Raw genomic sequence first — 27,956 nt, forward strand, 5'->3', positions numbered from 1 at the left:
TTTAGAAGATCTTCACTTAGCCTGGAAAAAGAGTCTGTTGCTCTATAAAAAAGCCCTCCGTAAAGCTAGGACATCTTTCTACTCATCACTAATTGAAGAAAATAAGAACAACCCCAGGTTTCTTTTCAGCACTGTAGCCAGGCTGACAAAGAGTCAGAGCTCTATTGAGCTCAGTATTCCATTAACTTTAACTAGTAATGACTTCATGACTTTCTTTGCTAACAAAATTTTAACTATTAGAGAAAAAATTACTCATAATCATCCCAAAGACGTATCGTTATCTTTGGCTGCTTTCAGTGATGCCGGTATTTGGTTAGACTCTTTCTCTCCGATTGTTCTGTCTGAGTTATTTTCATTAGTTACTTCATCCAAACCATCAACATGTTTATTAGACCCCATTCCTACCATGCTGCTCAAGGAAGCCCTACCATTATTTAATGCTTCGATCTTAAATATGATCAATCTATCTTTGTTAGTTGGCTATGTACCACAGGCTTTTAAGGTGGCAGTAATTAAACCATTACTTAAAAAGCCATCACTTGACCCAGCTATCTTAGCTAATTATAGGCCAATCTCCAACCTTCCTTTTCTCTCAAAAATTCTTGAAAGGGTAGTTGTAAAACAGCTAACTGATCATCTGCAGAGGAATGGTCTATTTGAAGAGTTTCAGTCAGGTTTTAGAATTCATCATAGTACAGAAACAGCATTAGTGAAGGTTACAAATGATCTTCTTATGGCCTCGGACAGTGGACTCATCTTTGTGCTTGTTCTGTTAGACCTCAGTGCTGCTTTTGATACTGTTGACCATAAAATTTTATTAGAGATTAGAGCATGCCATAGGTATTAAAGGCACTGCGCTGCGGTGGTTTGAATCATATTTGTCTAATAGATTACAATTTGTTCATGTAAATGGGGAATCTTCTTCACAGACTAAAGTTAATTATGGAGTTCCACAAGGTTCTGTGCTAGGACCAATTTTATTCACTTTATACATGCTTCCCTTAGGCAGTATTATTAGACAGTATTGCTTAAATTTTCATTGTTACGCAGATGATACCCAGCTTTATCTATCCATGAAGCCAGAGGACACACACCAATTAGCTAAACTGCAGGATTGTCTTACAGACATAAAGACATGGATGACCTCTAATTTCCTGCTTTTAAACTCAGATAAAACTGAAGTTATTGTACTTGGCCCCACAAATCTTAGAAACATGGTGTCTAACCAGATCCTTACTCTGGATGGCATTACCCTGACCTCTAGTAATACTGTGAGAAATCTTGGAGTCATTTTTGATCAGGATATGTCATTCAAAGCGCATATTAAACAAATATGTAGGACTGCTTTTTTGCATTTACGCAATATCTCTAAAATCAGAAAGGTCTTGTCTCAGAGTGACGCTGAAAAACTAATTCATGCATTTATTTCCTCTAGGCTGGACTATTGTAATTCATTATTATCAGGTTGTCCTAAAAGTTCCCTAAAAAGCCTTCAGTTAATTCAAAATGCTGCAGCTAGAGTACTGACGGGGACTAGAAGGAGAGAGCATATCTCACCCATATTGGCCTCTCTTCATTGGCTTCCTGTTAATTCTAGAAAAGAATTTAAAATTCTTCTTCTTACTTATAAGGTTTTGAATAATCAGGTCCCATCTTATCTTAGGGACCTCGTAGTACCATATCACCCCAATAGAGCGCTTCGCTCTCAGACTGCAGGCTTACTTGTAGTTCCTAGGGTTTGTAAGAGTAGAATGGGAGGCAGAGCCTTCAGCTTTCAGGCTCCTCTCCTGTGGAACCAGCTCCCAATTCAGATCAGGGAGACAGACACCCTCTCTACTTTTAAGATTAGGCTTAAAACTTTCCTTTTTGCTAAAGCTTATAGTTAGGGCTGGATCAGGTGACCCTGAACCATCCCTTAGTTATGCTGCTATAGACTTAGACTGCTGGGGGGTTCCCATGATGCACTGTTTCTTTCTCTTTTTGCTCTGTATGCACCACTCTGCATTTAATCATTAGTGATCGATCTCTGCTCCCCTCCACAGCATGTCTTTTTCCTGGTTCTCTCCCTCAGCCCCAACCAGTCCCAGCAGAAGACTGCCCCTCCCTGAGCCTGGTTCTGCTGGAGGTTTCTTCCTGTTAAAAGGGAGTTTTTCCTTCCCACTGTAGCCAAGTGCTTGCTCACAGGGGGTCGTTTTGACCGTTGGGGTTTTTACATAATTATTGTATGGCCTTGCCTTACAATATAAAGCGCCTTGGGGCAACTGTTTGTTGTGATTTGGCGCTATATAAAAAAATTGATTGATTGGACGCTTCCAATAGTCACGTCACTGCTGTCAAAAACACACGAGTACTTTGTAATCGGAAGTCTCCGTAGGTGCTTGTTGCGAATGCCGTATACTTTGAAACCAGTCATGGAAGTGCACAAAGTAATCCTGGTGGATCATCGGGAACTATCATACGATAATTCCCTGGGTGCCGGACTGTGGCTGTCCACTGCTCCTTGTGGTTGGACTGCGTCTAACTGTAACTAGGATGGGTTAAATGTAGAGGACAAATTTCACTGTATGTATGTATATGTACAATGACAATAAAGGCTCTATTCTATTCTATACACAGTCTGTCACATGGATTAGAATACTGTATTATTACAAGTGTGACGGCCCCTGCCGTCTTAATGTATTTGTGTGTTGTTTAATGTGTCCGTTGTGTGTCTTGAGGACTCAGCCACCTGGGAGGCGCTGATTAGACTTCCTGTTAGGGGAGCGATAAAAGGAGGGAGTTTCTGCCTTCTCTTTCTCTCTCCTTCTGGCTCCTCCTCTCTGTCTCTCTCTCCTGGACTGCAGGTTGGGGAGCGGCTGGGTCTGATCCTGACGCTGGTCTTGGTCCTGGTTCTGGTGCTGGTCTGGGTTCATCTCGCCACGTCTGTTCATTCTTTTATTTTATCTTCTTATTAGTTCCCATAAGAGTTTTAAAAAGCCTGCGCTTCCATGCGGGCCTCAGTTTTTGTTGCAGCTTGTGAGCCGGGCCATAACACAAGTACATAAAAAAAAAAAAAAATCACATACTTGTATTGGACTGTTGCTGTTCTATCGCCACATTTATCTAAACATTTGAGTTCAGCAATCTGTGCGTTTAGAACAACTGTGGGTTAACATGAACAAAAATAAAATGTGATACAAGTAAAGCTGCACTTATGTTAACAACATCACTTTTAGTTCTCAGAAACACTTTTTTGGGGGGGGGGTTTACGTTTGATACTTATTTACTTATATAGATGGGAAATGCAATAACACAGATTTTCCTGTCCATTGATGATGTCAGCATTTCTGGGATACTGACAATTTGTGTGTCACACAAAACAATGCAGAAATGTTTTTCACACCAATATTTGACTTTTAGAGCATGTTAAGAGCAGCTGACTGAGAAAATCAACCATAGGGGCCCAAAACATGGAAAGTGGCATCTCACGGATTTTAATGAAACTGGCTGTGTGAACAGTACTTGGCTAGTGTAAAACCTCCCCCAAATATTTGGCCATAATATTAAGTGGTTGTCATGGTAACCAATCGTGATTTTTTTTGAGGCAAATGCGCCCTCAAGTCAGCAAGTTGATATGACCAAAAATGGCATTTTTGAGTACATAGAAAAAGTCATAAAAACACTTTATAAACACTCGTTTGTGAAGCAGCATAACTCTCCTTGGTGTTTTAAACATACTGTGTCTTTTGAACAGATATTTGAGAAATTATGAATTAAAAAAAAAACAAAACAAAAAAAAACAAGTCCTATGTGGAGCTATCGAATTAGTTAAAAACATGCTTCACTAAAAATTAAATTGTCGGCAATCGGACCTAATCTGTGACCTCATATGCGGTAGATATTGAGAAAAATAGTGTATCTTCCCATGCCTGTTAAAAAAAAATTCAACTGCATCTGATGGAAAATGCACCAATAGGGGGGCCGAAACTTGTGAATTTACTGCCATTTTCAGTGTGATATTTGTCATTCAAACGGTTCAAGGAAACTTTAACCACCGTGTATTTTGATGATCTTTCCTGGTGGTTGAACAACAACAGCATGTGCACAACTGTCAGATCAGCTCGAAGTGAAAATAGGACAGAGTAAGTATTTTTTGTGTTTTTTTTATTGTTTCGATCAGTATTGTATTGGCAAGTTTCAATTTTTTATTTTATTTATATTTTTATTTTATTTTCATGACATATACATCAGATATAAATTACCAAAGAGGTGGTCACACACAAAACAAAAAAACAAAAAAAAAAAAAAAAAGAAAGGGGAAAAAACCCCATCATTTTTACAAATACATGTTTTATTGGCTCCCATTTACAATTATTTGACACAGAATCTTGTTTGTAATGTTCTTGGATAAATAGTAATAGGCTCTGCATACTGATTACCCGTTGACAACATTTTGTGTTGTAAATATATTTTTTTATGATAATAAATAAAAGACTGATTAGTTCCAAGTGTTCTCCACTAATTATTCCTAGCATTACATTGCATTTATTCATATATGGTCTTATATATGGTAAAACCTTTGTACAAAATCTTTCCACAGGTCATTTACATGTATACAATCATAGAATAGATGTTCCATAGTTTCATTGTGGCTTCCACAGAAGTAGCATGTGTCTGTTTTTTGCCATATTTCACTAGTATTTCATTAGTCACAATATCTGTGCAAAAATTTATATTGGAAGGATCTCAGTTGGCTATTTTCAGTACAGGATCTCAATTTTGTAAAACATTGTTTCCAGTGATCTTCACTTGCTACAATTTCTAGTTCCCTGGACCATTTATCAACTCTAGAATGGCTTGCATTTCTGGCATTAATTATATTCCAATATACAATTCATAATTTATGCACCAGGAGAAGATCAGTGCAAACAATGCTGCCCCCTCTGCTGTATACTGTTTGATGTAATCAACACTGGACCCTGTTGAGTGTTACCAACGCCATACAGTAATGTTCACCCTGCCAGAGTCTACACGTTGCGCTCTGTTTTGATTGTACATTGTGTCATGGACCCTGTGTCCAGTTGTCACTGTTTGTGTGTATGATATATATTGTTGCAGCACCAGCTTCTTTTCCTTACCAAGTCTGTGTCACCTGGTGGTGGTGACTTGTCCTTGACTGTGTGTTATTGTGACCTACACTTGGTTGTAGTGACTTGCAAGTGTCCATTTGTCAATAGTTTGTAGTTACATATGAGTTATCAGTTATCACTTGGTATTATTAACTTGTGTATGTGTTTTGGGAGATTGTGTCAAGAATTTCATTACTTCAGTTTCTTCAAAACTGGCTGTTGGGCGAAATATGGTTACATCTATAGGACACGTATCAGCATTGAAGTAAGACTGCAATAACCTAGTGTGTTTTTATACTCTCCAGGGATTACTATTTACATCAGATATGATAGCAGGATGATTGGATTGTCCTCATATTCTATGAGACTATGTGAAGTTAACCATTTTCACCGTTTTTTGTCAAATTTCTGTTCCATGATAATAAAATGAAATTTATATGACACACATGGGCATTGGAAGAAAATCGCTATAACTTTTTTAAAATGTGTTATCATGGTCTACAGGGGTCACTCTATAAATGACATGATGACAAGATGATAGGTTGATCCTCACATTCTGAAAGATCACATTTGCTCAAATTTCCGTTTTAGCCAAATATGGTGAGACGTATATGACACATATTGGGATTGAAACAAAATTGCAATAACATTTTAATATGCTATCATGGTCTACAGGGTCTACATGGTCACTCTATAATGACATGACAAAATGATAGGTTGATCCTCACGTTCTGGAAGATCATATCAAAATAGCCATTTACACTGTTTCTTCAAAATTTACCAATACTTGAATCTGGGCGAAGACTGAATTGTTCACAAATTTTCCCTTGGTCCGATGCAATTGGATTTTTTCCCATAAATGTGTAGCTCACGAATCTATCTTTCATATTTACGAGGTCTGTCCAAAAAGTAACGGACCTTTTTATTTTTTTTTTCAAAAACCATATGGATTTGAATCACGTGTGATTACATCAGACAACCTTGAACCTTCGTGCGCATGCGTGAGTTTTTTCACGCCTGTCGGTTGCGTCATTCACCTGTGGGCAGGCTTTGAGTGAGCACTCGTCCACCCCCCTCGTCAGATTTTCATTGTCAGGGAAATGTCTGAATGATTTGGAGCTTTGCTGCATCAAATTTTTCCAGAAACTGTGAGAGACAGCCAGGTGGAAACCATTCGCTAAATTCAGATGGCTTTCAGGGACGATTTTATGGGGATCACACAGATTGAGGAGTGTTACAGCCGGTTTAAAGACCGCCCACTTGGCTGAGAGCGCGCCGCGTTCCAAGCGGCGATCGACAGGCTCAAACGACCACATCATTTCCAAACTGAACGCTGTGTTGATCAGGGATGTCGTCTGACTACCACAGAAATGGCAGAAGACGTGGACATCAAGACTTTTTCGGCACATTCCACTGTTACAGGAGTTTTTGTCATGGAAAGAGGAGCGGAGGAATGCGGCACAAAACCACCGCCGTGTTGGTCTCACAGGACGGCTTTCAGACGGCTTTCGGTGGCTTTTCAGTCGTGTGACTATCCGAGAAATTGTGGATTAGCTGGACATGCCAGAACATGTCCTATGAGGCTTCATCACGGCGTTGCTTTGCGCCATGCGGCTCCGTCCCGACGCGCAAATTCCTGTGGTTTTGTCCCGCGCTATTCGCGGCACAGTGGCGCATTCCTCTGCTCCTTTTTCCATGACAAAAACTCCTGTAACCGTGGAATGTGCCGAAAAAGTCTTGATGTCCACGTCTTCTGCCATTTCTGTGGTAGTCAGATGACGTCCCGGATCAACACAGCGTTCAGTTTGGAAATGATCTGGTCGTTTGAGCCTGTCAATCGCCGCTCGGAGTGCGCCGCGCTCTCAGCTGCTGTGGGTGGTCTTTAAACCGGCTGTAACACTCCTCAATCTGTGAGATCCCCATAAAAATCGTCCCTGAAAGCCATCTGAATTTAGCGAATGGTGTCCACCTGGCTGTCTCTCACAGTTTCTGGAAAAATTTGATGCAGCAAAGCTCCAAATCATTCAGACATTTATTCGCAATAAAAATCCGATGAGGGGGGTGGACCAGTGCTCACACAAAGCCTGCCCACAGGTGAATGACGCAACCGACAGGCGTGAAAAAACTCACGCATGCGCACGAAGGTTCAGGCTTGGCTGATGCAATCACACGTGATTCAAATCCATATAGTTTTTGAAAAAATTAAAAGGTCCATTACTTTTTGGACAGACCTCGTATGTTAGCAAAATTGCCTACCATGGTCCAAACAATGGCAGTTGCGTAAGGAAAATTCACAATATTTTAAACAGAGGTCACGTTATAAAACACAAATATTTTCTTTTCACTTTACGGGCATGTATGTATGTTGCACCTCATTTGAAAATATACAGCATGCACATTTCAGGGATGTGTACCATTCATGTATAGGTCTAGGAAATCTTTTTCTAATTTGCACATGAAAAGTGCTGAAAATGCGACCATCTGAGTGGCTACAATGGCTAATTTAGCCCCTTTTTCAGCATAGCTCATTTCCATGGCAACCAAATTAAATTTTTCAAAAATACTTTGGAAAATGCTATTTTTCACCTAAATAAGCATGTCTGAATAGCTTTGTCAAGATCCACCAACCCTGACTTTCCACCCCATTGCTGATTTTCTCAGTCAGCTGCTCTTAAATGTTTACCATGCTTTCCTTCAGTTGGATATTTGACTCCCACCTAACAGAAGCAGGGTGTGGCCGATACGATCCAATACCAACGTAATTCACGGATTGGAAATTTCTGATACAACCTGCCGAGTTTTTTTCTTATCCATGAGTCACCTTTGTGTGTGTGTCAGTGATGAAACTGGGCCATGGAGAGCAAGGAAAAAAAAATAAAAATTTTTTGGCATGGTCCAAAGGCCCGAAGCCTCTGGGGGGGGGGGGTCTCCCCCAGAAAAATTTGAAATCTCAGATGTATTCTGATGCATTTTTAGGTTTATTTATTTATTTATTTATTTGTATTGTGTTACCAGCCTAAAATCTCAAAAACATACACTGTGGTTCAGAAATGTAGCGGGGAGCCGGCCTGCAATACACAACCTCCGAAGTTTGCATGAAACAAAGGTCATATAAAGTATTCTTCAAAGAATAACCCATCACAGCTAAAGTTCTGGAATATATCTAAGTGCCAAAAGAAGGTTTTCCTGAGCCTAGCACAGGATGGCCAGGTGTCATAAAACCGCCCCCTACCAGGATTTAAGACTCCCTAAAGTGCATTCCTCATGGAGCCTTGGGTTCTTATCAACTATCAAAACCAGATGTTGAGAATCTCCTTTTTCATCTAAAAACACAGACCCCAGGAAGATCTATTTTTCCCCAAAGTCCAAAAACTGTGATTTTACAGCACAATTCCAATAAGACCACATAACAGAAGAATTACCATCAACTTGGAGATCACAATACAGTTTTTCTGGTTAAAATTGACAGGTTTCACATTTTATGAGGAAATCCAAAAACCAGCCTCTTCCAGTCCATGGAGCAAGAGTGAACCCTTTTGGGCAAATTGGGGAAGGACGTGTGCCCAATTAGCGAGTTTTAAAAGTTGAAGATTATATTGTAAAATTGGACTAGTGTTGTTGTAACCAGAAAACAAAGAAAAATGAAAAGAAAAAGGAATGAACCTGTGATCACTTAACCTCACGCATGGAATGTATATATCCTGTATTTTACTCCGATCATAGATTGTAGAGAGTTTGTCAAATGTGTGCTTTTTCCAGATATGACTGTGTTTTGTGATGATTCTAAGGAAATTGTGTACCAGAGTTTTGTGATACAGGACTTGCTTGGTTTTAAGCGGGAATTTAAGAAAGCAGACACTGATTCATTATAAAACTAGACAAAGAAAGGCAGAGAATTCTTGGAGGTGGATCTTTTAACCCTTTAAAAGCATGCGCCCACGGGGAACTCGCTCTTCTGCTCTTCTCCATTCTTACGCGCTGACTCTTCCTATTTCTCTTGGGTCTTGAGACGCTGCCTTAGCCGTCCAAAATTTTATGACTCTTTGTTCCTGCGACCACGTATTGTCTAAACTTATTTCTTGTTTATGCACGCAACAAGAAATTACTTTTTCACTTTTTCTACAGACAGCTTTTTCTCAACCTTTGTCAAGTTTAATGTGCAGGCGCAGTTAACTTCCTTTGACGATTTTTCAAATTAAAACCTTTTTCTTCTTGAACTCCAAATTCACCTTGTGAACATTTTTCTTACAAAGTCATTACCAAAGTAAATCCCCTGCTGATTCTTAAACTACCACAACTAAACCAAATTACAAAAACGTCATATAATAATTGTTCATTGAACTCTGTCATCATCAAAGTGTTATACTGTGATATGTCCTGTTATTTAACTCCTGACTGAGTTAAATAAATGTTTTAAATGTATGAAGTTGTCTGTGGTTTCTAGCGAAATAATTACCTTCGGGATTAATAAAGTGCTTTCTTATTCTTATTTATGGCACATTAATGCATCAAATTCTTGGAAAACTTAAAATCCTTCAAATGTGTTTTTACTTCGACTAATATCTGATTAATGCACATTTTGAAGTTTCAAATTTTTCTTACATTAGAAAACTTGTAATTAAAATAGACTTAATTAAGAAAGATTCTTTATAAATCTCTGATGTTCATCTGTAAATTAAAACCATAACTTATCCGATGTTGAGATAATTTCTTGATCAACATTTTTAAGAACCTTCAGCAAATGTTGAAATGTTTCGGATGTGGGACAAGAAAGATAACTCTCAAAATAAAAAGAAATGTGAAAGTGCTGTCCTATTTTATTTAAACTTGAGACTTTTCATGTAGTAATAATCCCCAGAAATATGACAATGAACTCCTGACACCAAAACAAAAATAACCCTTCTTTGGAGATTATTGGCGGTTGGCAAACCAACACGGTGTATTCTCGTCACCAATTGTTAGGGCGTGAAACTGAATGAACGTATTTGGACATATGTTATCAAAAATAACCCGGAAACATTCACCACATGAGTAAAAACATGGATTTGCAGTACTTTCCGGTAAACTTTCATGACTAGTTTGTAAACGGTAAATGGACTGCATTTATATCGCGCTTTTCCATTTGCATCAGACGCTCAAAGCACTTTACAATAATGCCTCACATTCACCCCGATGTCAGGGTGCTGCCATACAAGGCGCTCATTTCACACCGGGAGCAACTAGGAGATTAAAGACCCTGCCCAAGTGCCATCCATCCAGCCATCCATTTTCTTCCGCTTCATCCAATGTCGGGTCGCGGGGGCAGCAGCTCAAGCAAAGCCGCCCAGACCTCCTGATCCACACACACCTCTCCCAGCTCCTCTGGGGGAACCCCGAGACGCTCCCAAGTCAGCTGCGAGACGTAGTCCCTCCAGCGTGTCCTGGGTCTTCCCCGGGGCCTCCTCCCGATAAGATGTGCCCAGAACACCTCCCCAGCAAGGTGTCCAGGGGGCAGCCAAAAAAGATGCCCGAGCCACCTCAGCTGGCTCCTTTCGACGTGGAGGAGCAGCGGCTCGATTCCGAGCTACTCCCGAGTGACCGAGCTCCCCACCCTATTTCTAAGGGAGCGCCCAGCCACCCTGCAGAGGAAACTCATCTCGGCCGCTTGTACTCGCAATCTTGTTCTTTCGGTCATGAGCCAAATCTCATGATCATGGGTGAGGGTCGGAACATAGATCGACCAGTAAATCGAGAGCTCTGCCCCCCTGCTCAGCTCTCTCTTCACCACGATGTTCCGATACAGCGAGACCACTGCACATCACTGCAGATGCTGCACCAATCCGTCTGTGGATCTCATGCTCCATCCGTCCCTCACTCGTGAACAAGAGTCCGAGATACTTAAACTCCTCCACTCGAGGCAAGGACACTCCACCGACCTGAAGAGGGCAAAGCACCTTTTTCCAGTCAAGAACCATGGCCTCGGATTTGGAGGTGTTGATTTTCATCCAGGACACTTCACACTCGGCTGCAAACCGCTCCAGTGCACGGTGAAGGTCCTGATCTGACAAAGCCAACAGAACCACATCATCCGCAAACAGCGGAGACAAGATTCTGTGGTTCCCAAACCAGACCCCCTCTACACCCTGACTATGCCTAGAAATTCTGTCCATAAAGGTAATGAACAGAACCGGTGAGAAAGGGCAGTCCTGGCGGAGGCCAACGTGCACTGGAAACAGGCTTGACTTACTACTGGCAATGCGGACCAAGCTCCTGCTGCAGTACAGGGGCCGGATAGCCCTGAGCAAAGGACCCCGGACCCCATACTCCCGGAGCACCCCCCACAGGACGCCCCGAGGGACACGGTCGAAGGCCTTCTCCAGATACACAAAACACATGTGGACTGGTTGGGCGAACTCCCATGAACACTCAAGCACCCGATGGTGGGTGGTGAGCTGGTCCAGTGTGCCACGACCAGGACGAAAACCACACTGCTCCTCCTGAATCAGAGGTTCGACTATCGGTCGAATTCTCCTCTCCAGTACTATGGAATAGACCTTACCGGGGAGGCTGAGGAGTGTGATCCCCAATCCAGAAGCACTGTCCCCGACCGCCACGCGATGTTGCAGAGACGTGTCAACCAAAACAGTCCCACAACATCCAGAGACTTAAGTTGCTCCAGATGGATTTCATCCACCCCAGGAGCCTTGCCACCGAGGAGCTTTCTGACCACTTCAGTGACTTCGGCCTGGGTAATGGATGAGTCCGACCTCTGAGTCCCCCGTCTCTGCTTCTTCTTCAGAAGACGTGACGATGGGAATGAGGAGCTCCTCGAAGTATTCCTTCCACTGCCCGACAACATCCCCAGTCAGGGTGAACAGCTCCCCACCCACACCGTAGACAGTGTTGGTGGAGAGCTGCTTCCCCCTCCGGAGGTGTCGGACGGTTTGCCAGAATTTCTTCACGGCCGACTGATAGTCCTCCTCCATGGCCTCCCTAAACTCCTCCCAGACCTGTGTTTTTGCCTCTGCTGCAACACGCTTGGCCTGCTGGTACCTGTCAGCTGCCTCCGGAGTCCCACCTGCCAACAAAGACAAGTCAGATTCCTTCTTCAGCTTAACGGTATCCCTTACTTCCGGCGTCCACCACCGGATTCGGGGATTGCCACTGCGACAGGCACCAGAGACCCTGCGACCACAGCTACGAGCGGCCGCATCGACAGTGGAGGTGGAGAACATGGTCCACTCAGACTCCATGTCTCCAACCTCCTCTGGGATCTGGGAGAAGCTCTCTCAGAGGTGGGAGTTGAAGACCTTGCTGACACAGGGTTCCACCAGTTGTTCCCAGCAGACCCTCACGATACGTTTGGGCCTGCCAGGTCTGACCGGTTTCCTCCCCTCCCAGCGGATCCAACTCACCACCAGGTGGTGATCGGTCAACAACTCAGCCCCTCTCTTCACCCGAGTGTCAGAGACATGTGGCCCAAGGTTAGATGATACGACTACAAAGTCGATCATCGACCTCCGGCTCAGGGTGTCCTGGTGCCACATGCACTTATGGACACCCTTGTGCTCGAACATGGTGTTCGTGATGGACAAACTGTGGCTAGCACAGAAGTCCAACAACTGAACACCACTCGGGTTCAGATCGGGGAGGCCATGCTTCCCGATCACCCCCCTCCAGGTCTCACTGTCGCTGCCCACGTGGGCACTGAAGTCCGCCAGGAGAACAGTGGAGTCCTCAGTTGGAGCACTATCTAGTACCCCTCCCAGGGACTCCAAGAAGGTCGGGTACTCTGCACTGCCACTCGGCCCATAGGCCAAGACAACAGTGAGAGACCTGTCCCCGACCCGAAGGCGTAGGGACGCGACCCTCTCGTTCACCGGAGTGAACTTCAACACATGGCGACTGAGCTGAGGAGCAATGAGCAATGCAGCCTCTCCCCGTGGGCAATGCCAGAAAAGTGGAGCGCCCAGCCCCTCTCCAGGAGTTGGGTACCACAGCTCAAGCTGTGCGTGGTGTTTAGCCCGACTATCTCTAGTCGGTACCTCTCAACCTCCCTCACAAGCTCAGCCCAACAAACTTAATATTTGAAAAAGTGCCACATTAAAGAGAACAATGATTTTTTTTTGCCAGGGACAGAAAGATGAAATGAGCCGGACGGAAGGGCGTGACAATTTGCCCAGACCGCCTACAAGTATGAGCAAATTAAGTAGTTTTATTTGTGTTTTTGGTGGTTTCTTGTAACATTGTGGAAATGCGCTTGGTCCTAAAAACGGTACATGTACTCGGGTTGGGTGTGCCATCTGGTGTTCAAGAGCTGAATCTTCAGCCGCTGACCCAAAAATGGCTCCATTTACATAAACATATCCTTGATTAATCAGATTTATTTCGTTCTTTTACATTTCCGTGTGTTTCAGCATTCTAAAGAGCTAATTTCTTGGAGAGAGACACAGAGAGAGAGAGAGACAGACAGAGAGAGAGAGAAAGGGAGAGACAGAGAGAGAGACAGACAGACAGAGAGAGAGAGAAAGGGAGAGACAGAGAGAGAGACAGACAGACGGAGAGAGAGAGAGAGAGACAGACAGAGAGAGAGAGAAAGGGAGAGACAGAGAGAGAGAGACAGAGAGAGAGACAGGGAGAGAGACAGAGAGAGAGAGACACACAGGCGCCACGCACACACACCACACACCCACCCACACCACACACACACCCACCCACACACAAAGAGAGAAACCACCAAAAAAGAAACAGATCAGAAGTGAGAAAATATGGATCGGTGCATGCCTAAACAGAAGAACCAAAAAATGTAGATTTAGCAGGCTAGAGTTTGCATGGAGGCAATGTGAAATTCTTCTCAAAGACAGATATTAAGTAATTGTTGAACCAAGGCGATTGTGTTTTGGGGGGAGTGTGGTTTAATGTAAGTGGAGCAATCATGTCCAATGTGGTCATGAGCACTGAGTTTAAGCTGTCCACAGGACTACACTGGGGCAAAAAAGTATTTAGTCAGTCCCCGATTGTGCAAGTTCTCCTATTTTTTAAAGAATTTATTTGTAAATTATGGTGGAAAATAAGTATTTGGTCACCCACAAACAAGCAAGATTTCTGGCTCTCACAGACCTGGAACTTCTTTAAGAAGCTCTTCTGTCCTCCACCTGTTACCTGTATTAATGGCACCTGTTGGAACTCGTTATCTGTATAAAAGACACCTGTCCACAGCCTCAAACAGTCAGACTCCAAACTCAACCATGGCCAAGACCAAAGAGCTGTCAAAGGACACCAGGAAGAACATTGTAGACGTGCACCAGGCTGGGAAGAGTATTTCATGTGGTCAGATGAAACCAAAATAGAACTTTTTGGTAAAAACTCAACTCGTCGTGTTTGGAGGATGAAGAATGCTGAGTTGCATCCCAAGAGCACCATACCTACTGTGAAGCATGAGGGTGGAAACATCATGCTTTGGGGCTGTTTTTCTGCTAAGGGGACAGGACAACTGATCTGTGTTAAGGGAAGTATAAACGTGGCCATGTATCGTGAGATGTTAAGCCAAAACCTCCTTCCTTCAGTGAGATCATTAAAGATGCAACATGGCTGGGTCTTCCAGCATGATAATGATCCCAAACACACCACTTGGGCAATGAAGGAGTGGCTCTGTAAAAAGCATTTCAAGGTCCTGGAGTGTCCAAGCCAGTCTCCAGACCTCAACCTTCTTTGTCTTTCGGCTGTTCCCGTTAGGGGTCGCCACAGCAGATCAATCGTTTCCATCTCACCATGTCCTCTGTATCTTCCTCTGTCACACCAACCACCTGCATGTCCTCTCTCAGCACATCCATGAACCTCCTCTTTGGTCTCCCTCTTCTCCTCCTGCCTGGTGGCTCCATCCTCAGCATCCTTCTCCCTATATACACTGGGTCCCTCCTCTGCACATGTCCAAACCATCTCAATCTTGCCTCTCTGACTTTGTCTCCAAACCGTCCCACCTGAGCTGTCCCTCTGATATGTTCATTCCTAATCTTGTCCATTCTTGTCACTCCCAAAGAGAATCTCAACATCTTCAGCTCTGCCACCTCCAGCTCTGCCTCCTGTCTTTTTGTTAGTGCCACTGTCTCTAAACCATACAACATAGCTGGTCTCACTACTGTTTTGTAAACTTTCCCCTTCACCCTTGCTGATATTCTTCGGTCACAAGTCACTCCTGCCACCTTTCTCCACCCACTCCACCCTGCCTGCACTCTCTTCTTCACCTCTCTACCACACTCTCCATTACTTTGAACAGTTGACCCCAAATATTTAAACTCATCTACTTTCACCACTTCTACTCCTTGTAACTGCACTATTCCACTGGGCTCCCTCTCATTCACACATGTACTCAGTCTTGCTTCTACTGACTTTCATTCCCCTTCTCTCCAAAGCATATCTCCACTTCTCCAGACTAGACTCAACTTGCTCTCTACTCTCACTACAGATCACAATGTCATCTGCAAACATCATAGTCCATGGGGACTCCTGTCTGATCTCATCTGTCAACCTGTCCATCACCACTGCAAACAAGAAAGGACTCAGAGCTGATCCTTGTTGTAATCCCACCTCCACCTTGAATGAGTCTGTCATTCCGACTGCGCATCTCACCGCTGTCACACTATTCTTGTACATGTCCTGCACTACCCTAACATACTTCTCTGCCACTCCAGACTTCCTCATACAATACCACAACTCTTCTCTTGGCACCCTATCATAAGCTTTTTCTAAGTCCACAAACACACAATGTAACTCTTTCTGTCCTTCTCTGTACTTTTCCAACAGTATTCTCAGAGCAAACATTGCATCTGTAGTGCTCTTTCTTGGCATGAAACCATATTGCTGCTCACAGATCTTCACCTGTTTTCTAAGCCGAGCTTCTACTACTCTTTCCCATAACTTCATGCTGTGGCTGATCAGCTTTATGCCTCTGTAGTTACTGCAGCTCTGCACATCACCCTTGTTCTTGAAAATAAGAACCAGCACACTTCGTCTCCACTCCTCAGGCATGCTCTCACTTTCCAAGATTTTATTAAACAATCTGGTTAGAAACTCTACTGCCATCTCTCCTAGACATTTCCATGCCTCCACTGGAATGTCATCTGGACCGACTGCCTTTCCACTCTTCATCCACTTCATAGCAGCCCTCACTTCTTCCTTGCTAATCTCTTATACTTCCTGATTTACTCTCACCACATCATCCAGCCTTTTCTCTCACTCATTTTCTTTATTCATCAACTCTGCAAAATATTCCCTCCACCTTCTCAGCACACACTCCTCACTTGTCAGCACATTACCATGTGCATCTTTTACCACCCTAACCTGCTGCACATCCTTTCCAGCTCTGTCCCTTTGTCTGGCCAATCGGTACAAGTCCTTTTCTCCTTCCTTACTATTCAACTTCTTGTACAGCCCGCAATATTCCTTTGCTTTTGCCACTTCTCTTTTCGCGTTACGCCGCATCTCCTTGTACTCCTGTCTACTTTCTTCATCTCTCCGACTATCCCAAAACATTTTCGCCAACCTCTTTCTCCTTATGCTTTCCTGGACCTCTTCATTCCACCACCAAGTCTCCTTGTCTTCCTTCCACTGTCCAGATGTCATACCCAGTACTGTCCTAGCTGTCTCCCTCACCACATCTGCAGTACTTTTCCAGTTGTCCAAAATTGCTTCCCCTCCAACTAGTGCTTCTCTCACCTGCTCGCTAAATTTCACACAACAGTCTTCCTCCTTCAGCTTCCACCATCTGATCCTTTGTTGAGCTCTCACTCTCTTCTTCTTCTTTACCTCTAAAGTCATCCTACAAACAACCATCCTGTGCTGTCTAGTGACACTCTCTCCTGCTACCACCTTACAGTCTGTGATTTCTTTTAGCTTGCATCTCCTATAAAGAATGTAGTCCACCTGTGTGCACCTTCCTCCACTCTTATATGTTACCCTGTGCTCCTCCCTTTTCTTAAAGTAGGTATTCACCACAGCCATTTCCATCCTTTTTGCAAAATCAACAACCATCTGTCCTTCCCCATTCCTATCCTTGATACCATATCTACCCATTACTTCCTCATCACCTCTGTTCCCTTCACCAACATGCCCATTGAAGTCTGCTCCTACAACCCCTGGCAAAAATTATGGAATCACTGGCCTCGGAGGATGTTCATTCAGTTGTTTAATTTTGTAGAAAAAAAGCAGATCACAGACATGACACAAAACTAAAGTCATTTCAAATGGCATCTTTCTGGCTTTAAGAAACACTATAAGAAATCAAGAAAAAAAGATTGTGGCAGTCAGTAACTGTTACTTTTTTAGACCAAGCAGAGAAAAAAAAATATGGAATCACTCAATTCTGAGGAAAAAATTATGGAATCACCCTGTAAATTTTCATCCCCAAAACTAACACCTGCATCATATCAGATCTGCTCGTTAGTCTGCATCTAAAAAGGAGTGATCACACCTTGGAGAGCTGTTGCACCAAGTGGACTGACATGAATCATGGCTCCAACACGAGAGATGTCAATTGAAACAAAGGAGAGGATTATCAAACTCTTAAAAGAGAGTAAACCAATGAGATTTATAAAGATGACTGCCTGAAGAGAACATGTAAATTTCCACAGTCATTGATGATATGGGGCTGCATGTCAGGTAAAGGCACTGGGGAGATGGCTGTCATTACATCATCAATAAATGCACAAGTTTATGTTGATATTTTGGACAATTGAAAGGATGTTTGGGGATGATGAAATCATTTTTCAAGATGATAATGCATCTTGCCATAGAGCAAAAACTGCAAAAACATTCCTTGCAAAAAGACACATAGGGTCAATGTCATGGCATAGGGTCAATGTCAATGAGCAGATCTGATTTGATGCAGGTGTTAATTTGGGGGATGAAAATTTACAGGGTGATTCCATAATTTTTTCCTCAGAATTGAGTGATTCCATATTTTTTTCCCTCTGCTTTGTCTAAAAAAGTAACCATTACTGACTGCCACAATCTTTTTTTCTTGATTTCTTATAGTGTTTCTTAAAGCCAGAAAGTTGCCATTTGAAATGACTTTAGTTTTGTGTCATGTCTGTGATCTGCTTTTTTTCTACAAAATTAAACAACTGAATGAACATCCTCTGAGGCCGGTGATTCCATAATTTTTGCCAGGGGTTGTATCACCACTCTTTCATGCTTGGGTTCACTCTCCACCACCTCATCTAACACACTCCAGAAATCTTCTTTCTCCATCTCACAACCAACCTGTGGGGCATATGCACTGATGATATTCATCATCACCCCTTCAATTTACAACTTCACACTCATCACCCTGTCAGACACTCGCTTAACCTCCAACACACTTTTAACATACTCTTCCTTTAAAATGACCCCAACACCATTTCTCTTCCTGTCCTCACCATGGTACAACAACTTGTACCCACCGCCGATGCTCCTGCTCTTACTTCCCTTCCACTTGGTCTCTTGCACACACAATATGTCTACCTTTCTCCTCTCCATCATATCAGCCAGCTCTCTCCCTTTACCAGTCATACTACCAACATTCAAAGTCCCCACTCTCATTTCCACCCTTCTAGTTTTCTTCTTCTCCCGCTGTTCGTGGCAACGTTTTCCTCCTCCTCTTCGTCGTCTTCGCCCAGCAGTAGCCCAATTTCCACCGGCACCCTGTTGGGAAATAGCACCGGTGGCGGACGTTGTTAACCCGGGCCGCGACCGATCCGGTATGGGAATTTGATTCTGAGTCTGCATAGTTTGGTTGGCTTGTTTTACGCCGGATGCCCTTCCTGACGCAACCCTCCTCATTTATCCGGGCTTGGGACGGGCTCAGAATATACTGGCTGATTTGTTGAGGGAGTTGAAAGTCCATGTTGCCCAGCGACAGCCCCAAAACATCACTGCTCTAGAGGAGATCTGCATGGAGGAACTGAGTTGAATTTTTGTTACTGACCAAATATTTATTTTCCATCATAATTTACAAATAAATTCTTTAAAAATCCTACAATGTGATTTTATGGATTTTTTTTTCCTCCCATTTTATCTCTTATAGTTGAAGTGTAACTATGATGAAAATTACAGACCTCTCTCATCTTTCTAAGTAGAAGAACTTGCACAATCAGGGACTGACTAAATACTTTTTTACCTCACTGTATCTACTGAATGGTCATTTTCCAAAAGTGACACTAACATATCAGGCAGTCTGGCTCCAAGTGCAATTGTAGTTGAGGAGTTGATGTGTCACCATGATGAGAAATAAGGAAAAGACAATGTAAACTTAGTAACTGAGTGATTTGAGACCACTGATGAACCTGTTTTGCCCACAAATTTTGTTTTAAACCTCCCGGAGTGACACATCGACCTCAATGTAATGAGTTTCACTGGCTTTGGGTTATGTTAAAACTGACCTGATGTGACCTTAGTCCAATTATTGATGAATACGCCAAAATGGTGATGAAAATCTTCGGCTTGAAAAGTTGATCAGTTCCAGGGACTCTGAATGTTTGAGCTAGACCAGCCAGACACCGAGACAAGGCATGAAAAACTTCATCAAAGATCATCTCTCCTGTCCCATCATCCTGAAAGAGAGAAAATGAAGCAAATCTCAAAATAAACCCTGAAAATTACTTTCTCCTCCTGAAAAGGTTCTCATGACATAAAATCAACACCAGAGTTTTTTTTTTTTTTGCTCCAATCTGTGTCATGTAATATCTGATCTGATTACTGGCCACTACGGATGGATATTGATAAGATTTTATCGACATCGATGCCATTATTGATTCTGCTTATCGATTCACTTATCAATACCTCTTGTGAATTTTCTGTGTACTAAAAGTAGGCTTTACAGGTTTTCTATGTCAACTGCATTTTATTGAGCCTTAAAGTAAATAAATATGAAATTGGTCACTGGATGCTTGATCTCTGGACATAAATAAAAATAAACAAAATCTGTAGTTTGTGTCAAAAGCATTTCCTTTCAAACATTTTGGCATGAATATCTCTCTGTACCTCTGAGCTGAGCCGGCTGCTGCACGTCAGCGCAGGATGTCTCATTTTCAGAAGAAAAAAAAAAGTTTTGATCAATTGCAGTTTATTGTTTGCAGACAACATTTGGAAAGAGGTGCAAAACAGCTACTAAGACAAAACTACACAATCACTGGCAGAAGACCACAAATAAATCAATGATGAACAGAAAATAAGACCAATGACAACATGAGCATGACCAGAATACAAATAACGACGTACCGAACAATCAATCAATCAATCAATCAATTTTATTTATATATAGCGCCAAATCACAACAAACAGTTGCCCCAAGAAAGCAGAAATCAGTGCAAAATGTATGACGGGAGGCCCAACAAGGGCAGGATCATGACAGTACCCCTCCCCCAGGGGCCAACACTGGGGCCCACAGAAACCCCCCAGAATACAACAAGAACCAAGGCACAAGCCGACTACGGGTGGGAGAAAAAATGGACTGCATTTATATAGTGCTTTCCATCTACATCAGACCCTCAAAGCGCTTTACAATAATGCCTCACATTCACCCCGATGTCAGGGTGCTGCCATACAAGGCGCTCACTACACACCAGGAGCAACTAGAGGATTAAGAACCCTGTCCAAGGGCCCTTAGTGATTTTCTGGTCAGGCTGGGATTTGAACCAAGAATCCTCTGGTCCCAAGCCCAACACTTAACCACTAGACCATCACCCCCCTAACAGCCAGAGGGCACAAACAACAAGGAGAATGGGCCAGAACCCTACAAAAAGGGAAACATCAAGCGGGTGGCCAAAAAAACGAGGAACGACAAAAAGCCCTATAGGAGGGTGACAAAGCAAAAAACAGGCAGTCAGCCAAACAAACAACCGCTGAGTCCGGGGGCCGACTGTGAAGCCTATGACGGTCAGCGGAAGGGTCAGGAGGTCAGCCAGAAGGGAGACAGGAAATCGTGATGGAGGTAGCAAGTGGACCTGAGTCAGGTGCATGACACAAACCCCTGAAAAACATGAAAACCCTGGCGAGCAAAAGACAGAGCAAAAGGGCTGGAAGAAAGAGCTAACTTGACCCCAGAAGCAAGGAACCAGAGACCGAGCATAGTACTGAGCCCCTAGAATAGGGAAGGCTGCACATAAATGCCCAAACCCCACATCACCATGCAGAAAAGCCTAAAAAAAAAAAAAAAAAATGGGAGATTGACAGAGACACAGCTGAATCTGGGTGTACGCCTGATAATAATGACACAAAACATAAACAAAAACAAAACACCACAGTAAGAGGATTATCGAACCCACCGAATGAATTAGATACAGCATATGAACAGAGAATAGATCACCAAGATAAAAAGCTATGGGGGCCACTGAAATGCATCATGTCAGCAAAAGAGTAAGAAGGAACAAAAAACTGCTTAGCTGAGGTGTGCGAAAGGTGAAAAAACCGACACAAATGATTAGGGAGGCAAACAGGAACCAACCACTCCGTAATGGACCAGGGGGGTAGCTTAACTGAACTCAGAGATGGCGCGCCAACCAGTTCCCAATAAAAAAAGCAAACAGTGAGAGGACCAAACAAAAGGATTTCTCTTAAACACATATCAAGAGACACCGTTACCATTAGCTTAGCACCATAAATGCACAGGAGCAATACATTTTGGAAAAAGGTTCTATACAGACCTGACAGTGAACAAAAATTGTGGTGAAACAACGCAAAAAGCATGCTCAAGAGATTAAATAACAAAAAATTCACAGTTCTGCAGATCGTGATACTCAAGGTCACCTTCGAGGCAGCGCTGATGATCGGTTCAGATGTGGCGTGGATGTCGTGGACATGTCTGTGCATTCAACAGATGTGTGCAGTGTGGGTGGACGCATGGGCGCCGCTAAAAACATTGGAGATGAATGCGTAATAGACATGTCATGCAGGGTGTACCAGGCTAAGGGCTGGAGGGGCGTGACCTTCTCCCATAGTTCAGCTGAAGCTTCATGTGACGGAAGATGCTCTGACGAATCTGGACGTGGGCGCACAGCTGGTGAAATAAACGCTGCTGGGCTCTGGAGCATCGCACATGCTGTGGGAGGCTCCTGTGGCATGCGTGTTGCTGGGAGCAGCAGTGTCTCCAGAGGTGAGTGCTTGACTGAGAACTCCAGCGGCAGGCATGGCAGGATTAAGTCGGCTGGCACGTGTGCTGCTGGGGACTGGAGGGATTTACGCAATGTGGAGGTCTGCTGGCAAGGGCCCGTTGCAGTGAGCTGTGATGGCTTCAGTATTCGGATTCATGATCCGCGGACTTTCTGGTGCAGTCTGATAGCGTGAATTCTCCCGATGACTCTCCAAGCAAGTCTGGAGATGAGAAAACTTCTCCTGACCTTGAGAGTGTCTTCGCTGCAGAGGAGTCGGGTAAAGGTTGAGCTGCTGCTCCCATCGAGGAGACGAGTGCAGATGCTCCTGCCACTACTGGCAATATGGGGAACATGAGTGGCCCCGTTTTCTCCTGCGGCGTGCACTTGGCAGACAGGACGAGGGGCATAAGGGTTCCACTTGATCCTGTAGCATCCACGCTGAGTCCACTCTGAGCTTTCATGGAATCGGTACAGGAGTCTGACGAGGTGTGGCTTGCAGTGGTGCCACACTCGGCTGCGGGACCGAACCTTTTGGCTGGCATTTCTTAGTCGGCTTCAGCATTAGGCGCCAAGGCGCAGGAGTGGGAGTGTGACAGTCTGTCGGTAGCCCAGTGACGGTGGAGGAAGAGTTGTGACCAGTGTCAACGCTGACTGCTGGTGGAGCACCAGTGCATAAGACTGAGGCAGCGAGACTGCTGCGTTGGACAGCGTGATAGACTGCAGCGTGACCGAGCCAGACTCTAGAATGTCAGCTTCAAACAAAAAGTCATGGGGTCATCAATGTAGGTGGGAATCTGACCTTGCATGAACAGAGACTTGATGTTGGCGAGTTCTGGATATGACATAATTTCTGGTTCATCCTACAGGATGCAGTCTAATGCGGAAAAAAAATTTGTTGTCGTTCCTGCCGACCTGCGCTGTCCAAGTATTCGTAAAATAAAGTCTTGAATCTTAAAAAACACAGCGGCCATGTCCTGCAGATACGACCCTTCGGTCTCTGATGTGTAATCATCATCCAGGTTAATCCAATCAGACTCGCTGTCAACGAGCTGGTGTGTGGGCGGCAAGCACATTTCTGTCTGGCGAATCCAGGCTGGGAGGCTTCCTGCTGCAAACAAATTGTCCAGTTCTTCCAATTCTGGGAAGAGCTCATACACCCAGGAGTTCTCTTCTACCAGGTTCCATGCCCAAGTCACGCTTGTTTTTTCCACCCAAATGCGCCTAATGTCTCTTTATGAGGATGACATGAAGTAAAAAAAAAAAAAAATCCCAACTTGTCAATCTGGATGTGCTCTTTCCATAAATACATTGTCAATTCTTCCTGCTCAGAAGGCCATCCAGGGGTGAATACAAATGGGGGGTGGGTGCTTCCCCCTCCACACCCCGAGATTAAAGGTCTACTTTTGAAGTCAATTTTTTCATACAACTACTCCTACTACTACAATAATAATAATTTTAACAATTAAAATGTTGAGAATTTAAATGTTAGAAACAATTTAATAGTTACATTTCTAAACAATGTAGATTATAAATTGTAGGTTTTACTTTTACAGTGCTGTCAAAATTTAAATATGAGGTTAAGAAAGATGTCTATTTTATTTTTTATAAAACAAGTATTTATGTTTATTGAAGTCAAGAAAGAGTGACTATAAAGTGAGTTTTGGCAAAACTGGTTATCATTTTTATGTTGAGGTGGGGGGAGTGTTGTCAGCAGCTGCTGAAAGTAACTAATAAAGTAATTGGTAATCTAACTTAGTTACTTTGAAACTGAGTAATCAGTAAAGTAACTAAGTTACTTTTTCAAGGCGTAATCAGTAATTTGATTACTTTTTCAAAGTAACTGTGGCGACAGTGGTCCTCACAGACATAAGTAAAGTCAGTGTTGGTGGGTTTCAGTTCTGTTGTTGGTGTTGTATATTTTGTAGTGCTGTAGTCCACAGGTTATATTTCAGTGAGATGTCTGGCAGTGTCATGTTTGTTAAGAAACACAGAGTTAATGTTAAAGGACAATTTGTTGAAGTCAAAAAGTGACGTTGCATGATTTAATGAAATGCTTGTAAATAAAAACAAAGCTAATGATATTGGTAGCAGTTACAGTCAAAAAGCAAAGAACAACTGATGAATAAAACGTGTTTTCAAAGTTATCATAAAACTGTAATGGTATCATCTAGGCTGAATCTCAATTCTACCCCTCGGCCCTTCTCCTTACCCCTTCCCCTCCAACTTCAGATTTGTGTTGTGTGGGCCGCTGAAGAGGAGGTACTGCTGGCCCACCACCACCAGAGGGCGCCCTGCCTGGAGTGCGGGCTCCAGGCACCAGAGGGCGCCGCCGCCTCACGTGAGCAGCTACGGTGACAGCTGTCACCCATCACCTGAGACAGCTGACGGCAATCATCTGTGGGGTATATCAGCAGGACGGCACCTCCACCTCATTGCCGAGATATCGTTTCTACCTACGAGGTAACGTATCAAAGCTGACGGAGTGTATCCTTTTGGATTAGTGTATAGCTTGTGGATTACTGTTCCAACGAGAGGTGGAGGTAACTTCCCTGCTGTTCGGAGTCTTGGGTGCAAACGCGCCCCCATCTAACTGTTCTTTGTCCCTCGCCAGCAGTACCAGGTCCGACACGCGGAGGCAGTGGCCACCTGGGAGTTCGGGACTTGGCGGCTCCAGTATTTCCGGGGTCCTGTGGCGGAGGAAACCGTGTGGTTCGGGTCTTACCTTGGAGAGGCGTCTCCTATCTTCGAGCCTGCCCACACGACACTTTTGTGAATTGACTGTTGTCCATTTCGTGATTGGTTGTATTCGTTGTGCACGTTCACAACAGTAAAGCCTTGTTATTTGACTTTCTCCATTGTCCGTTCATTTGCGCCCCCTGTTGTGGGTCCGTGTACTGACACTTTCCCAACAATTTGTTCTGAATAGTCTGGGAATATTTGATTAAAATTGGAAGAAAATCTGAGACAAAGTGCGTGAGGCCCTCGTTGAATTGACATGGAATGGCCCTGTGTATTCCTTATGATTTTAGGTCTAAGGAAGAACTGCACCATTATATGGAACTCCTCTGTTCGTTTTGTGGGGATTATTTGGGAATAGGACAAATTGGAATGGGGAAATCCTATGTTTAGGATGGTGATTATCTGATGGGCAATTAAAACAAATATTGGGACCCATGTAAACAGGAATGAAATAGTCCTTCATGTAAATTACACCCAAGTTCCATGTTTGGACACTATGTCATTGTCTAATGACATAGTTATGTGTGTAATGAATTTATGATTGTTTTAAGCGCTTATTTTAATGCATGAAAATTTGACCTATATAATGTTAGTTTGGATACATGTTTATGTCTGTTTTGTTTAAATATGATGTTTTATGTTCAAAATCATTTCTGTTGCGCTCTGAGCACAATTTTATAGTTTTAATGTTTGTTTGTAACACACCACTGATTTTGTATTTTCTATTGTTTTAATGTGGATGTTTGGGGGAAAACTGGATCATTGTGTCCAGATTTTTTGGTTTGAGGGTTATTTTGCCCAGGGAATTGGCCTGGCGGCTTTTAAATGGTGAATGTTGGTTTGATTTACTGTGGGTTGTTGATGTGAGTGGTTCGGTCTTTGTTCAGTTGGACAGTGACGTTGATTTATGATCAGTAAAACTCAGGGTTCTGCCCTGCGAATTGGACAAGCCGTATTAAAATTAGCGTTAGCTGCTAAAAGGCTAACTGATTTTAAAAATGAAGGACATGGATAAATTTGGTAGTATAAATTGACACTGATCAAGTGCATAGCATCTAGCAGATATTTGTCGATAAGAAATTGAAGTTAGTAAGGTAATATTTGGACAAAAGTAAATCTAGCCTAATCTCCGCTAATACTAATACTTGCATGTTACACCGATTTTCCAGAGTTTTAGTTGAGATATGTGGTAGGGGCGGTAGTCAGTAAACAGCATTTGTCCACCGTGCGAATTAGACAAGCTGTGTTAAAATTAACGTTAGCTGCTAAAAGGCTAACTGATTTTTAAAATAAAGGACATGTGTTAATGGAGACGCTGAATGTAATACTAAAAAAAGGTGCCAACTGCAGAGGACACAACAGAGAGGAAACAGTGTGAGAAATTTGTTAATGAGATTAAGAGGAGGAAGTATTGGAGAAGAGATGTGAAGGAGTCTCAACCACTTATGGAAACACTGCACTGTTGTATGAGAGAAGCTCTCCAAGAGACACGGGACATTGAAAAGGTTTTACATAAAGCCACCAAATGGAAAACACTGCAAAAAGTGGGTGCACACAAAAAGGGGATAAATGGTGAGCAAGCTGCTGAAAATATCTTCCTGATGTGTGTGAATTGGTGAATGAAATTAAAATTACAACCTATTTCTTCTCCAGAGACACAAAAAACTGTGAATAATCAACAAAATGAGAAGGCAGAGAAAATACCGTTGAGTTGCAAACATCTGATGTGTTTTTTGTATCACCTGCAAATCCATTTAAATCATTTTGTCCTGACCCAAATCTGTCTGCTCCCACCACCACCATATTTGAATGCATCAGGTCATGAGATAATGGAAGCTCAGGACAGTACACAGTATTGTATGTTAAACAGGGGCTTTTGGATATCCATCGAGATGAGGGAAACAAACATGAACTAGACCCAATATTGACAGATCTCAAATCTGAACAAAGGCAGGCCATGTCAGAACAAGACATATTTACAGGAGAGGCGAGAACAAATACAGAAAGTACCAGGTGCTACTTCCTTAGGTCAGCCAGGACAGATCCCGGTGTCGCAACAAGCTTAATGTCAATGCAGGCACTGACATTAAGCTTTTTAGTGTACTTGTCCATAGGACTAGTAACCCTGGCAGTTTACTTGTCCTATAGGAAAAGCTGGTTGTCTGGACAACCTGTGAGTGAGATACAAATTAAATATTTATCACATATACTTTGCTCTGACTTGTCACTTAATAAAAACCTGTCATACTTCTTTTATTTGCAAGTACTTTAACTTCAATATTCCAACATACGAATTGCAGCTGAAATAGAAAAATCATTACATTTCAACATTTTCTGGGACTGAGATTCAGATTAAATATTTATCACATCTACTTTCCTTCTTTTAGTTTTTAGTGTTCTGCAGTTTTATTTCAGAAGATGTGGCAACAGAAACAGTTCATCTGTGGTAATAGAGGGAGGCACTTATTGCCTTAATCCAAATAAAAAAAAAAAAAATAAAATAAAATAAAAAAACTTCACTAAAAGACACAAAACATAAATAATGCATGGCCTGTGGTCTTGTAGTTTTTCAAAATGTGGTGGTGATGGACATGTGATGATCCTGATATTTACTTTGTCTTCCATTTCTGTAACTGCAGACTGTATGAAACCAACATATTTCATGTTTTGTGAGATCAACTTTATTTTTATTTATTTTTTGTTAATATATAACCATTCCTACATTTGAGGCCTGCAGCATTTTCCAAGAAAAAAAAAAAGATTGGGACAGGGCAGTTTATTCCAAATGTAAGAATTAATTTATCATTTTTACAGCCAGTTTTCTTGGGAAATGTCAGAGGATGAATACGTGAACATTTCCAAGTCACTGAATATTTCTTAGACTTCATTTATATCAATCATTCAGAAATACAAACAGTGTGGTACTTTATGGTAAATCTGTGTCAGGTAGGCAGTTCTCAAAAACTAAATGTCCATGCTGGAAGAAGACAAGTGAGGGAAGCCA

The 27,956-nt window shown here is 42.8% G+C and overlaps 1 protein-coding gene across 1 annotated transcript in view; it reads right to left on the reverse strand.

Moving 5' to 3' along the window:
• The window catches only part of szt2 (SZT2 subunit of KICSTOR complex), a 701,839-nt gene that overhangs the window by 639,195 nt on the left and 34,688 nt on the right, over window positions 1-27,956 (reverse strand). Inside the window, 1 exon segment of the mRNA XM_034179252.1 lies at window positions 19,505-19,675. Coding sequence (XP_034035143.1) covers window positions 19,505-19,675 — 171 coding nt within the window.

This window comes from Thalassophryne amazonica, chromosome 10 (assembly GCF_902500255.1).
Source record: "Thalassophryne amazonica chromosome 10, fThaAma1.1, whole genome shotgun sequence".
Classification (NCBI taxonomy): domain Eukaryota; kingdom Metazoa; phylum Chordata; class Actinopteri; order Batrachoidiformes; family Batrachoididae; genus Thalassophryne; species Thalassophryne amazonica.